General features: G+C 38.7%; 1 protein-coding gene across 4 annotated transcripts; it reads right to left on the reverse strand.

The window, feature by feature from the left end:
* Window positions 1-1,117: 1,117 nt before the first annotated feature.
* Window positions 1,118-15,307, reverse strand: LOC18438745 (Agenet and bromo-adjacent homology (BAH) domain-containing protein). 4 transcript variants are annotated; one of them, XR_016043046.1, is made up of 7 exons: window positions 14,857-15,307; window positions 6,203-6,291; window positions 5,992-6,111; window positions 4,169-4,981; window positions 3,903-3,996; window positions 2,709-2,925; window positions 1,118-1,992 (listed from the first exon to the last, which is right to left on the reverse strand). XR_016043046.1 is itself a non-coding variant. In XM_011626825.3 (6 exons), exons 1-6 carry the CDS (start codon window positions 15,164-15,166, stop codon window positions 1,523-1,525), a joined length of 1,986 nt encoding a protein of 661 aa, XP_011625127.2. In that variant the 5' UTR covers window positions 15,167-15,307; the 3' UTR covers window positions 1,118-1,522. The 4 variants fall into 4 exon arrangements, 3 of the variants coding, with proteins under 3 accessions (XP_011625127.2, XP_006848990.2, XP_088706143.1); XM_011626825.3 differs by lacking the exon at window positions 3,903-3,996 and having other exon boundaries at window positions 6,203-6,258; XM_006848927.4 differs by lacking the exon at window positions 3,903-3,996.
* Between the last annotated feature and the right edge of the window lie 580 nt (window positions 15,308-15,887).

The following is a 15,887-nucleotide window of genomic DNA, read 5'->3' on the forward strand; positions in this document are numbered from 1 at the left end:
TTTCTTTGTTTTTAATAGTCTTTTAAGGGATTATGTTAGTAAATACTTGTGGTAAAATTTATTTGTTAAATCAGGATTCTTGAATTAATCATACTTTTAATACGCTTATCTCATTATCCAAATTCAAAGATGTCAAATACATAAAGAGAATAAAGTATCAATAAGTTAAAAGGAAGAGATTCTTTTAAAAAGTCGTTTTTATGGAAAAAGGTAAAATGAAAGAAATGTGATTTTTAGAAGATCTTTTAAAAAGGGTAAAGTTTATATAGAGCCGAAGCTCTAAACAATCAAATTAAAGCCTACCTCAAAAATTTCACTAAAAAAGGTTCGTTTGATGCCCAAATATCTTCAAATTGATCATCTCCACATCAAGATGCATAGAGACATGAGAAAAAAAAATGGATTTCAAGTTTTGGAAATAGTATATTTTGTAATGTATTTTTAGACCGTCAACTTTCAAGATTTTCAAATTTTCATAGATATGTTCGATCTACACTATTTTTTAATAGATGAAAATATATTTTGAAGCTATCATAGATTTTCAATATTGAAACTACATTTCCCGACCCGACGCTCTTTGAAGCTAGGCTCTAATTTGATTGTTTAAAGCCTAGAATCTATACAAACTGTACCCTTTAAAAAAATTTGAAGTTCTTATCTAATTAAAAAAAAAAACACTTTATTGAAAAAAAGTCGTATTTGTTGGCTACTGGCTAACCATGACTAAGCGTAGCATACACAAGTCAGTAATGACATGTTAGAGTGGGACCCACCTCCCCCATCACCCTCCAAACTCTATGACTGCTATGATCAACGATTCAAAGTGTCCTACTATACTCTTTTTCGGTGGGTAAGTTGACATTTCAACCTTAACAAACATTCTGTACTGCTCTGGCACTGAACTTGCATCAGGTAAATAAATGGAATATGCGTTTGCAGTGGGGAGCTTTACAAAGAGTGCGAACTGTGAACAAGGAAATCGAGGTAGACTCTACCTAGCTGTTCTTTTCTCTATATGCCTTTCGAAAGATACCAAGTCCATTAACGAAACTCTCTCTCTGTCTCTGTCTCTCTCTCTCTCTCTCTTGAGAGACAAAACAAGAAGGAACCCCACTCATGACACAAGCACATGAATTTATTCTTCACGAGTCTTTTCTTCTAAATTTGCGAGTTTGTAATGGAACTTTCAATGTAGACAAAACCACACCCCTCCCCAATACCCAAACTTCTACGTTTCCCAGCTGTCAACAACTAACTTATGTACATTCAAAGATTACCTAAAACCTCTTTCATCGGGATTCATGAATTCAAACAAACAGCTGTTAGGAAAAGAGCCCAGGCTTAATCGGTTAGCACTTGACAATTTGCAATGCTACGTCCTAGGTTCAATTCCTACCAAGGGTAGGGGCCATTTCCCCACTAACTCACCCAGAAAAAACAAAAAAAACAGCCAACATCTATCTTACCCAACTAACATATTCACAATCTCAAACTACCAAGGCGAATTCACCACTCAAATTATTTAGGAATTCACCTCAACAATAGCCATCAATCCTGTGACTACTCCATTATCCAACTTCAACCTCTTTGACTCCAGCTTATCCTCCTCCTCATCATCACCATCATCATCATTACCATCTTTACCACCATCATCACTACCATCATTACCAAAACCATCATCATCATCATCTTCATCTTCATCATCATCATCATCATCATCAAAATCATCACCATCATCATCAAAATCATCACCATCATCATCTCTATCATGTCTGGAAGTAACCTCATCCTTTGAACCACTGAATTGGGTCCGTGCACTTGAATAGGTCTTTCTAGTTTCTTGCAACCATGCGAGAAGCTTTGGGGACGAGCTGATGTCAGTCATGGAAGATAGTATGTCAGGCTTCTCTTTCACATCCACCCATCTATTCCTCACCCAATCCTTTGAAATCCTCAAATTTTCTCTTTGGAAGGCCAATAACACATCCTCACCTAAAACCATGAAATTGACAAAACAAAGCTTTAAAATAGAAGGTGCAATAGACACCAATCAAATGTAGTTTTTTAAGAAACACAATTAGAATCAGAGAGTCCATGGTTTTCACATATGGAATTACTCAAGTCAAGTCTAAATTATATTAAATGAACATAAACCATATTGCTTTAGGAACAATATGTTAGATTTTCATGAACCAAGATTGCCTACTCTTAACTGAATAGCCTGCAAACAGTGCAAAGTAACCTATTTTTCAGGAATAGTCTGTAATTTAACTTTTATCTGATCCATCCATTAGAATGGACCTCAAGCTCAGAGGTTCAAGTAGTTAAAGTTCCAAACTAATCATCCAATACTAGTACTCCTTGTGCATATAATTGTGCAGAACACTACCAATCAAAAAAATAAATAAAGTGCAGAACAAGAATATCAATAAACGAAGAAATATGTCAATATCATCTAATAAAATGATGGATGTTGATGGAATATGGGAAACGACGATTGGAATCATTTCCATTTCTAGTGGGTCCACTTTCCACCACCGTCCATCATTCACTGGATGGCCCACTGAGGTGTTGACTATAATATACCATCCCAATAAATAAATAATTGTGTAGCACTAGGATAAGCAAAGACTCATCAATGTATAAAATAGACACCTTGTTACCACTAAAATAGCAACAAGAGTTAAAAAAAATAGATGCATGCCTACCAGGGAAATAAACTTGAAGAGTATCAATTCCATCATCACTGATCCGAACAATCACTCCTTCCCACCAACCATCATTCCACCAAGTATCAACTGGGGTCCCAATCCTGAAAGGGCTCCCACAAAGACTTTCTGGAGGAGAAGGACGAACAGTGAGGCGCCCTGAGCATCTCATTCCCAACTTATCAGTAGCTGCTAGCCTGAAGGCAGGTACCCATTCCTGTGTAAACAAAACACGCACAGTTTCATGGTTCAAAAAAACTTGTCAAAATACCCAAAAGAAAAAAATGGGGCTTCAGTGTTCACAAATTGTAAAATCTTCTCAAGAACGAAAAGTGACCAGTTTTGTGTTTTAAACGGGATGAATCTAATCCCAAGCAAAAATTTTGAATGTCATGCCAAATTTCCATGTGAAATCATTTGGGAAAGAAGACAAAGATCCAATGGACTACGGAGGAATAACCCAGTGGGTTCATCATGTCTGGTTAAATGATAGATAGCGATGGAGAGAGTGTGGAACTTGATAGTTGGGGTCCATGTCCTGTTCTACTGTGCCACATGCTCTCTCCATAACCATTCCATCATTTTATTGAATGGTGATAAACCCAATGGAACAATCTATATAGGTCATTGAAGTATATTTTCGCAAAGTGATTTCCTTCAAAGTTTTTCTAACTCACCTCGGGCCTCCAACTCCACCTTCGCCCGAGGAGAGTAACTCAGCCGAGTCCATGTGGACTTGGCCAAGTAGCGTATAGTGCCAAAAAGGCCCTAAAAAAGAAATAATAAAAAAATTATCTAAAAATAAAATAGAAATCATAAAAGTGAAATAAAAGGCAACATAAAAAGTCTGAAAAAGCTAAAAAATACAAAACATGGATTTCGAAAAAATTGATTTATGGTTGGAGACATTTTAGAAAAATCCAAAAAAAAAAAAGGAAAATATAAATACAGGCATATGGCAAGAAAAACTCACAATTCATTGTAAAAAAAATACTAATTACAGAAATAATTTTTAGACCCTGATTCCATATTTTTCTATAATTTTTATCATTTTTTTCTTTTTATTTTTTTAAGTGACCCAAGTTGAATCCTAGTACTTGGCTTGGCGAACTCAGCTGAGTCTGAGTGGACTTGGCCGAGTTTTAGACCACTGATTTCATTAACTAAAGCTCGATTGGGACAGCTGAGTATTACGGGTGCAATACGACCCAGCTTGGTCCACTCCACTATTTAAGGATGCCTCCCTTTTGTAACCCCACATTGACAAAATGCCAAAATGTCCCTAGCCCTGCAACAAGAAAATGCCCTTTTTACCCCATTGAAAAACAAGTTGTCAAGCCTCCAAACAGGCCCTAAAGATACAACTCCAATTCAAAAAGAAGTTTGACTTTGGTTTTCAATTTGCATCTCACTATCTCATTAGGACTCTAAACATGAGGTCTTAAAAGTCCCAAACACACCTCTAAGTTCCCGCTTTCATCTTCGCTTAAAAGATCATCATAGCAAACCTTCAGCTGCTTCCGAGATACCACCAAAACTGTGCACCTAAACCAGCAGCCCCTGATCCCACTATCTTGACAGAGTACCTCTATCTTATCCTTAGTCTTGAATAGTTGTGAGGCCCAAGTCTCTTGTCCAATTTGCTTGACCCCAAAAGGCTCCTCATGCCTCCCAAACCTCGAACATTGATCAACTGGTTCCACACCAATTAACCCGTTTACTGTATCCAAAACCTCAACTTGAGTTTGTTCTGGCAGGCCTTTTTGACGCCCTCTAGAACTCCTACTTTTTCTGGGTCCCACCTTTATATGCCCAGCTTCCTCTTCTCCATATGGTATCGGGCTTTTGCAAGTTAACTCGTACTTAGAGATAGTATAAAGATCAATACAAGAGAGGATTTTTTGGTTATAGTAGCCATGAAGTTTACTTACATCAAAGGGCTTAACTGATCCATTACCAAATTGGCGAGAGCAAAGGTGGGTTCGGCCTGAAAAAGTGGGAGGAAGTGCAGCCAAGCATTGGTCATAGTGCTTGGGAGTCAAGACAGGAACAAGGCCATCAACACATTCGGCACTGAGAACTTGCGAGTGTGGGGTTATGAATACTTCGTATAGGTGGGGTTGGGGTGGGGAAATCATGCCTGCAACTTCTTGGTTTTGGTGGAACCACCGAGCTTTGACCTTTTTCCGGCCCTTCTTGTCTTCGTACATGTCTTCTATGTATGCAAGATGGTGGTCCCCCTCAACTGACATGACGAGGACAAATGAATGGATCTGAAAAGGGGTATTAAATTGATGCTGTCTCAGTTCAAGAAAAAACATGATGACAGGAAACCGCTTTGAAGTGCTTAATAGAGAACAAAAATTTAAGGAAGAAACTTCACAAATACATTTTTGTGCAAAATGACAATGGAAATGACCTGGTCAAGGGAAGGTAGCTACATATATGGATGTGATGTGTAATAACAAATATGTTCACACATATGCACATATGAACATATCTATGTGTGCTTGAAAAACCATGATGACAGTAAACCTCTTTGAAGTGTTTATAACAGAACCAAAATTTAAGGAAGAAACTTCACAACATTCTCTTCTCTTCTTTTTTCTCATGTATGTAAGGACTAAAAAGGAATTAATTTTTTCAGCAAAATGACTATGGAAATGAACTGGTCAAGGGCAGGTAGCTACATATATGAATGTGATATGTAAATAACTAAATATGTTCACACATGCACATGTAAACATGTCTCTGCGTACTTGAAAATAGTGCTTTTCAATAGTTGCATTTAAATAGTGTTGATATATGTAAATTTGTAGAAAGTTGCATTTCAATAGTGTTTTTCTATCTTTAGCTAACACTTTTATGTTATTCTCCTACGGATTTTTGTTCTTTTATTTCCAAGTATCCCATTCAATGTCAATTCACATGTGATTTCAATGATTTTCTTATCATTTTTTGACACCCCCTCCTCCACAATTATTACTTGAAAATGTGTTTGTGTACAGGCATGTTTCAGAACATTCAAACCCCCATGGTGAAGTACTTCTAGTTGTCTTTTTTTATTCTTTACTTTAGAGAAAATAGATCAAGGGGCTCAATTGTAGTTAAAACTTACAGGGGAATAACACATTTATTTGGAGTGTGTGTGAGCCACAAAGTATGGCCTCGCCCACATGAAACATAAAATGATAAACAAATATCATGAATGTGCTATAATTCTGAACTTGGGACAGATAGAGAGAGAAGTGGAGAGGTGGGAGTGGTGGAAGGATGAAGCTACCGTTATAAGAGTTCCATTTCGGCAAAATGAGTGGTAATGCCTTAGCTGTTTACCACAGGTCCAAACCTCACTAGACCACACAATATCCCCAGTGCCCTTGAGCTTTCTTGCAAAAAGGCCCTGGCATGAAGAACCATGGTATTAGTTTTATGACTCTGAGAGAGTAGAATATCTAGAAGAAATTAAAAATGAAAGTAAGACGAGCGAATACCTTACGATTGTGATAGATCTCACGTTCGTCAAATCCAGAGACTGAAGCATCACATTCTGAAATGCGAGTTGTCACATTAACTGGGGATTCTGTTGCAGGAGTGGCAACGCAATAACTATTTAATACTACTTCTGTTTAGGACAAGTCATTTGGAAGTGCAAATACACGAATGGAGGCCTCGTGTTTCTCCGAATCATAAAGATATCAGGTGTGAAACTGCACCTTTTTTCATAACATACCCCATCATTCTAGAATCATTGGGTACTTCATCATTCAATTCATTTATACCCAACAAAATAAAAATATGGATTTGAATGATGTCATCAAACTCGGCCTGAGTCAGGTCAACTTTGGGAATGCACAAAACAAGAAAATTGAACTATAACATGCATGAGAAGTCAATATCATGCACATAATTCCAAATGAAGTCAAAATAGGCAAGAAAAATGACTCAAACCACGATCAAACAATTCCAAGGCTCATTAATCAACACTTTCCAATTAATTTCGTAGCTCAAAAACATTTAGATATTACTTGTGTGCCCTTCTTCAACACTAACCCCATGCTGCTACATAGATCTGTAATCTTTGCCTTTATGCAAACTAATCCAGGTGACATTTATCCAGGTAGAAAAGATAAGGAAAAAAAAAAACGCAGAACGTGGATCCAAAATATTCTAGAAGTGGAGCATGGATATTCATGCTTCACAGCCTGAACCTCGAAGATTAGATTCCGGCCACGGGTTGGTAACCAAGTCAAGAACCTCTGGGTAGGGTAATACCACTCTGCAGGAGCATTTCCCTAATCTATTCCTCCTCACCCGAAATGGCAAGGGCTCAGTAGCCGACCATTTCAACATCTTGGGCTCCTCTAGAATTTGGAACCCCAACTTTAGGAGGCCCCTCGAGGACAATGCATTGGATAACTTCCTTGCACTGTCCTCCTACCTCCAATCTGTTTCCTCCCCACCCAGGAAGAGGATAGGATAATTTGGTCTCCTGCTGCTCAGGTCTCTTCTCAGTCACCTCTTTCTACCACAAACTCCAATCACCAACTCTTCTTGCCTCACCTTCGTTCATCACCTGGAGGGCCTGACTCCCCTTCATTCACCCTAAAATCCAAGTTTTCAACTAGATCTTCCTAACCGAAAGGACTTTAACGTCGACCAGCTCCAAAAAAGGGGAGTTCCCATTCCAAATAGATGCATGATGTATACAGTGGACGAAGAAAGCAACACCCACTACTTCATTCACAGCAGGGTGGCAAGGGATCTCTAGGGGGACCTGCCACAGCATTTTAACTGGTCCTGACAGCGAGGTCTGTTCCCCAACTTTTCAGCTCTTTACACCCCCTTCCATTCGGCAAAATAGGGAGTCCTTCTCAGGTGGGCATCCATAGCAGCCACACTGTGGGTTATATGGGCAGAGTGGAACAAACAGGACTTTCCAAGAAGAACAGGGTGAAGGAGTCTGTCATTTTCTGGGCCAAAAACAACATTGTCCTCAAACATTTCTGCCACATGGACTTTCATCAAAATTGGCAAGCCATTCTGCACCTAAGGTCCACCTGAATTCCCCATTCTTCCCTTTGGAAACCCCCACCCCCCCACAAAACCACAAACCTGGGCAATCCAAACTTAACTCTGACGGCTGCTCCCTAGGCAACCCAGGCTCAGTTGTGATTAGGGGTATCGTTTGAGACCATGAAAGGATGGCCACTCTTCTCCTACCCTAAGTTCATCGGCCACGCTGATTAAAACACTGCAGAGGCCCTCGCCCTCCTAGAACTTAGGAACTTCAACCGTAGCTGTGATACAACCATGGTTGAAGAGGGTGACCCCAAAAACATCATCACATGGGCATCAGGCTCATCCAATTGCCCTTGGAGATTAGCACGCACTTTTGACAAAATACTCCACATTTGCAGGGTACAAACGTCTCATGGAAGCATACATGGCGTGAAGCAAATGCAGCAGCAAACGAACTCGCTAAAGGAGCAGCAAATCGAGACGACGACCCACTCGGAACCATTTTTGCATCTTTATGAGCTCTTGGCTCCTTTACGTTTTGATGTTTTTTCTAAGGATGTATAGCTTTTGTGGTTACCTATCTGTTTTTGTATTGCACATTCCGAGTGGATCTCTTGTATACAACATCCGGAATCATTTTTGCTTCTATGAGCTCTTGGCTCCTTTACTTTTTGATGTTTTTCTAAGGATGTATAGCTTTTGTGGTTACCTATCTCTTTTTGTATTGCACATTCTGAGAGGGTCTCTTGCATACAGCACCCGGTCTGTGGGTAGCCATTTTTTGTAACTTGTACACCTTTCTTTTAATATAAAAGTTAACAGATTCAAAAAATAAATAACACAAGGATCCAAAATATAAGGGGGTTATTTTGGTTTGCGAAGAGAACATCCTAGTTTCCAATCCCACCACTAAATTACCTCCCAAAACAAAAAGGATTATTTCATAAAACTAATGAAGATGTAATAAATAAAAATAAAAAAACACACGAAGATGCCAATGTTTGAAAACAAGCACTTGGCATGCAATGTAAGCCAAGCCTGTGGTGAACTGAATTGGGATTCTCAGAGAGTCTCACACAACTCCTTAGAAAAACAAGAAAAAATGCCAAAAAACAAAAGGAAAGTAAGAATATTCAAATCCATTTTTCCTTTCAAATGAAAACATCAAACCTCATCTAATGGGGTTAAACTGCGAAGCCAGTGGAAGCAACATCCTAGCGCAAGATTAAGGGGGCTTTCAAAAATATACAAAATGATAGAGAAAAAGAGGCTCTATTAAGGGGTTTTAGCCTACATAATTTTTTAAAAGACTATGCTGTCAACACATGCCCACATGTGATGTAAAAGAAAAAAATACGCTTTTCGTAGCTAACACGACACCAAGCAATACTCCCCAATGAAAAACCTTCAAACCTAAGTGGGTAGCCTTTGTCTATTGCTGTTAAAGGGCAAACTGAGGGGTATGCATAAATACACCCAAAACTTAAAGATCACCAGATGAGTTTCTAGAGGAATACACACAAGAGGAAAAGTGACAATCCACAGAAAAAAAAATAACCTGGATTTTCATAAGCTTTTCGGCACGTCTCAAGGAGAGGACATCAGAATTGTACATAATCATTTATGATCAGGTAATCGGCTTCTGATTCTTGATTCATAAATTACAAATATAGGTGTTCTTTTATAGGAAGTGTTCGATGAAGCCTAGAAATATGTTGTTCTGCAATCTATGATACATGGATACTTCAACAACGAGATCCGTGATCATGTTGAATACTTCAAAAATACATGTAAAATTGCAAAGTAATTAGGTGTCCTAGCCCTGGTGCAGCTGTATCCATGCTTCATAGCAAGCAAAACTTTAAATACAATAATTCCGTACTTACTTCTTATGCCTTTTACTAAAAAATAAAGAAATAGCACATTTAGTGGAACAAAAGCACCTTTGTGATAGAATCGTTTTACATAAAGACTGACACTAGCTCAGTGTCTTAGCTGTCTAACTCTTCAAGTAAAAAACCAATGCAGACAAACATGCCATGCAAATATTTTTAAATATATAAAAATTTATGACAAATTAAATGTACTGTTAATAAAATTCCGAAAAAAATTGTCAATTTTTTCAATACAATGTCTCATACTATATACAAAAATCCAATGCATTTCTTTAAAAAGCTTACATTCAGCCCTATATCTTCTTGTTTCCCCCTAGAAGAGAGAGGCATATGTACAGAATCTTCTTTATCTTAATTCCAGAAACATAAGGTAAGACATTAAGAAAATCCTCGCTATACTCTATTTATATGCATGGAGCATTAAATAGGGTAAAAGATTTCCAAGTATTCTTGGAAGTTTAAATAGCAAGTGTCAAAGGTTTTTCTTTCCTGTTACTTCAGAGGTTGGATTGGTTAATATTGCCATAAAAAGGAGAGACAAATGTGAGCCAACGCTTCTGATAGCAGTTTAGAAACCCTGCTTAACATCTAGACACAGCCAACACATATAGACAGAATGGCAAATTCGAGTCTAGGCATGGCAACATATGATTCATGTTAATAAGTGGAAATGTGTCAATGTAACTATGCTGCAAACTCGAATCTTCTCACATGTACCAGTTACTCATGAGGAAGGGGTATAGATTAGTGCTTATGCAAGAGCTAGCAAGAATGAAACCATGAAACCCAACAGGCCTAGGTTTCCCAACCTGCAGTGCTGAACAGTAGCTACTTGGACACTTGGTAACACCTGAAACCCAAGTCCTTGAGTCATCAGAAATCTATTAAAGAGGAAACCCTCCAAGTTACTAGATTTACCCCAAGAATTGAAACTTCTCCAAATAAGAAAATAATATCTTCCCTACTAAAGTTAAAGAGAGAGTACAAATTTTTTGTTCAATGCCACGTGGAGCTAAGAGTCAGAGCATAAATAGTATATAACAGAGTTTTAAACCCTGGAGACTCCAGCCAATGCCTGGGGCGAGTCCGTTCAATGAGTCCCAAGTTGACTCGTCAAGTCTAGCTTGAGTCCAGAAAAAGGCTGTAGAAAATCCCGAAATGAAAAGATAAAAGATAACGCAAACCATAACAAATTATGGAAACCTTCACACAAAATGAAAAGTTATTTTTCATAGTTAATTTGATCCAAAGCTCTAGAAAGTTTAGGGCCTTTTCGTCAAACCCTATTTTAATATTCTCAATCTAGAAAATCCTATGGGAGTCACCCGAGTCCAACAAATAACTGCCCAATTCACTCTTAGGACTATAGTTGCTGCGATCCACCAACCTGGCTGGACCCTGCTTCCGGATCTTGCTCCAGCGTTCTTGAAAAGGGATCTTTAAAAGATCTCGATTTTTAAATTTTATGATCTCGATCGCCACTGTTGAGGATATCAAAGCCCATTGATAAGGATCTCAATCCGCACTTAAAGGCCAAGATAATGACCAGACTGATGATTTTATTTATTTATAGTCAGCTAGTAATGCAGCTATATATTAATACACTTACATTGCTTGCTAGCAACAAATAGAGAGATCCCTACTTTAAGGGGTAACATATAGTCCTAGACTATATATATTCTTAAAGGTTGGAAGCAAGATCCACAAAAGGTTGGGAAGGATATCTATAATAATTGGGGATCTCGATCCCTAACATATGTACCATACGGACGGTGCTCTCAGCTATAGGGACCTTCTAGTCTTTCATAATACCCCATTGCCGATCCTACTCCCAATTCCAACAATTATAGTTAGGACTCAGCGGTTTAATCAACAGTTGGGGCCCCCAAGAGTTGGGAGCAACTTGCCCAAGTTCGAATTGGACTCAGCAAATTTTAGAACATTGGTATATAGGGTAATAAAATGGGTTTTTAGAATTTCAAAATTTTAGTCATATAATGTGTCGAATACTATGCACATTCATAATGATATTGCTTCATTTATAGTTAAGAGAAAGAAATATAGTTTTTTATTGGGAATTTGTTATGTTTTGATTTATCATTAGGAGAATAGTCTGCACATGCTAATTCATCCTATGACGCAATATCCTTTTCTATATATACAAATGGACCTTCTATTTTTAGGAGACTTTGGACTTTCCAGAAAATCCTGTTATTAATCTTTTTTATTGTTAGAAGTTCATTCGGAAACATGGATTCTTGGATTTCCCTTCCACCCAATCACCTTTTATTGCATCCAACCTATATATATCATTTTTGCAACAAAAGAAAGACTGACCCCACAACTCTAACACACTCTCACATCGTATACTTAGCAGCTTTCCATTATTATTAGGCAAGTGAGTTCCACAGATTAAGAATCTATCCCAAATAGTAGTAGCTAGAAACACATAAGAAGCATGTATACTAGTGGTTGCAAAACAATTTTCTAGTAGAAAATTAATAGGGAAAATTACAAAACCCCCCCCCAATATTCAACTTACCCCCATCCAACTTTATTCTCTCACCTTTTTCCCATTAACAACTTATCTTCACAAAAACCTCCCCAACCCAAAAAGAACTAAAAAAAAGTCCAAAATACCCTTTTTCACACGCCTTTCCTCTCTCTCTCTCTCTCTCTCTCTCTCTCTCTCTCTCTCTCTCTCTCTTCGGCAACAAAGGCAACGCACTCAGACGATACAAAAACTTGCTCCGGCAGTAGACCTTTTGGAGCCAGAGCACTCCGGCCGTTGATTACGTCACTCCAGTGGTACAAAAACGCGCTCCGGCTATACTGACATTCGCTCCGGCAGTACACCTTCTACAGCGCTCCGAAAGCGTGGTAATTTGCTCCGACAGTAGACGAATTTGCTCTGGCATAACGTGATCTCGCTCCGGCAGTACACCTTTTGGAGACCTTTCACTCTGGCACTCTATGAATGCGCTCCGGCAGTGGGGTCGCTGGAGCCACAGCGCTCCAGCAGTGCAATAGGGTGCTTCGGCAAGGTTTTCAGCGCTCCAGTGGTAAATGAAGGCACTTTAACGGTACACCTTCTAGAGCAACAGCACTCCGGCAGTACCTATTTCGATCCGGCAATCATTACAAAGCGCTCCGACAGTGTTATTCTATGCTCCGGCAATACAAAACTTGGGACCACCACTTGAATTTTTTTGTATAGGAAGGGTATTTCCGTCCAAATAATAATAACTTTTTACCTTAGGGGGTTTTTTGCGAAGAAAAGTTGTTGTGGGGAAAAAGTGAAAGGAAAGGTTGGCTGGGGGTAAGTTGCGTAAATAGTACATTTTGGGGGTTTTTTTGTAATTTTCCCAAAATAATATCATAGTAACAGGCTCCAACAAGTAACTCCCAAATAGCAAGCAAGAAGAGAAAAGCTAACTTGAGAGGAACACAGCTCTCCTAATATTTTTTTCTTTTTTCTTTTTGTTTGTTTTTTGGGGTGAGTCAGTGGGGAGAGGGCCCCTGCCCTCGGTAGGAATGGAGCCTAAGACGTAATGTTGAAAATCGTCGTCAAGTGCTAACCAATTATGCCCAGGCTCTTTTCCTAATCTTTTGTTATGAAACAAGCTTCTCTCATATTCAGCATGTTTGCCAGACACTTTCTTAAGGTGTACACTCTTCCAAAAACCATAAATATTATGGAAATTCCAATATGCGACTCCCTCATATCTTAGATTGATAGAGAAGTCAATGCCATCTCTCCAAATACACACCCGTTGTTTATCTCTTTGAAGAATACTCCCAATGAAAGAGAATCAATAATTTCTAACTATTAAAGTATTGTACGGTACCATGATAAACTTAAAGTACTGTACCATGATAAACTTAAATCTTGGTTGTCAAAAGCTTTCAAGCTGGGATAGAAAATATGGGCAAAAGGATGAAACATCAGCCTTTTTTTCCATCTTCCATCCCAAAATAAAGGACTCATTTACCAAAGGTTTACTATCTTTCACCAAGCCCAATGCCATCATCAAACACCAATTGGCCCTTAATATTTGTGAAAATGAATGGATCAGTCATTTGCTTGAGTTAGTAGATATCATGACATAGATTTTTTAACAGATAAACAGAAAGTGCCAACAAGGACTGATCAAATGCAATACATCCTAGAACTTATTCTACCTAAGCAAACATTAATAAAAAGCCTCTGATGTAAACAAATGCATTAATGGTGGTAACGTGCATTAGTCCATTCATGCAAAGAAAGCTAAAAAGGGCTGTTTGCAAGCTCAAATTCAGGCCCACCCTCCTCCAAAGAGCAAAAGCGTGAACTATACTTTTGGCAGACGAGTAAAACTGATCAACACAAAATCACAACAGCAGCTCCTAAAGAAATTACTAAAAACCCACCGATATATTTTTCTCTAAACCCCATTCCCATAATGAATCGCTCAAATCAATATTTTGCAACCTGAAGTGGCAAGAAGCCAACAACCACTGGGGAAGTTTTGATGCGTGATCAAAGAAAACTCACAAATGAAAAATGTAAGTTTTTGAGAAAATGCAAATAAACACATTACAATTATACTATGGGAACTGAAGGAGAGCATAAGGAAATACATCAACCAGAATGAATAGTGAAACTTTAAATAACTAGTAAACAAAAAAATGCTGATTATAGGAAAAGTTTATATAGAGCCGAGGCTCTAAACAATCAAATTTGAGCCTACCTCAAAAATTTCAGTAGAAGAGGTTGTTTTGATGCCCAAACATCTTCAAATTGATCATCTCGACATCAAGATGCATGGACATGAGAAAAAATGGATTTCAAGTTTTAGAAATAGTGCATTTTGCAATACAATTTTTTACCGTCAATTTTCAAATTTTCATAGATCTGTCAATCTATACTATTTTTGACGCTTTAAACTTTATAAATAAATATGAAAATATATTTAAGATGAAAATATATTTTAAGGTTACCACAAAGATTTCCAGTATTGAAACCACATTTCTCGACACTACTTGAAAGTAGGCTCTAATTTGATTGTTTAGAGCCTAGGCTCTATACAAACCGCACCCTTCTAGGAAATGAGTGAATGAGACAGAGATAAGCAACTTCTCTTGTTCATTACCGGGGTCCCCTTTTTATTATGAGAAGAAAACGCAGTCAGATCGATTCTTTTGAGGGAGAGAGAAAGAGAGAGAGAGGGAGGGAGAGAGAAAGAGATTACTCAATGTGCGGTTGCCATCAGAAAGCAAGGAAGACAGCCAATCAACCACCTCTCTCTTCGACCTCCACTTGAAAGAGGAGCCATTGCCACTGCTACTGCTACTCGTCGGGGGCCTTTGAAACCATTCAGACTCCATGAATCCCTCTGCAACAACATAAACCATGTGACGAACACTCCTCTCGGTTCCCACCACTGCCAGAACCGAGTTCCCCGAATCATCTCTCACATAATAATGGACTATTCTTCCACCTCTCTCTTGTGATACGAATTCCTCGTTCCAGTCCACGAGCTTCCTTTCTATACCTGACATCTTTGATCAAGTGAAAAGAAAAACTAAAATTGCATGAGGGGATTGCCCCTCTTTATATATCTTTCTTTTGTGGGGTTTCTTTCTCTACCTGATATTTGATGTAATGAAAAAGAACAGAATGGCTAGAGAGGGTTATCTCTCTCTCGTGCTGTTTCATGAAGTCTTGAGAGAGAAGGGGAGGCTGTCATGGAGGGAGGCCTAGAGATGTGGTTCTCAGAAACCCGCCCACCTATCATTTTTGAGAATTAGAGGGGCATCACTGCATTTCAGAGCCAAACTATAGAGAGAGAGGGAGAAGAGCGAGACATTCAATGGCCGAAGCGAGCAGATGAAGGCTCAGAGCTGTGGCTTTCTGAGACCCACCTTCCCTACATCTCGCCAGCTGGAAAATCCAGAAGAACGAAAGGGGCTTCTCTCGCTTGCAAGGTCCAAATTCTAGCGAGAGAAAGGGGAAGAGACCCAAAGCTTGGTTCTATGAAACCCACACTACCAATATTTTCAGGGTGGAGAAACCAGGCAGTACACAGGGGCTTTTATCTCTTTCAGAGCCCAAATTATAGAGAGAGAATCGAGAAAATTTCCGGGCAGAGAAAGGAAGAATATGGGCACAAGCAGGAGGATGCCAGTGGTGGTTTTGCGAAAAGCCACCTGATAAATGTTTTCAGGGGGATGCCAATGGTGGTTTTGTGAAAACCCAACTCAAAAATGTTTTCAGGAGGCT

Source organism: Amborella trichopoda, chromosome 10 (assembly GCF_054954075.1).
Source record: "Amborella trichopoda isolate Santa Cruz 75 chromosome 10, AtrichopodaSantaCruz75HAP2 v2.0, whole genome shotgun sequence".
NCBI lineage: Eukaryota > Viridiplantae > Streptophyta > Magnoliopsida > Amborellales > Amborellaceae > Amborella > Amborella trichopoda.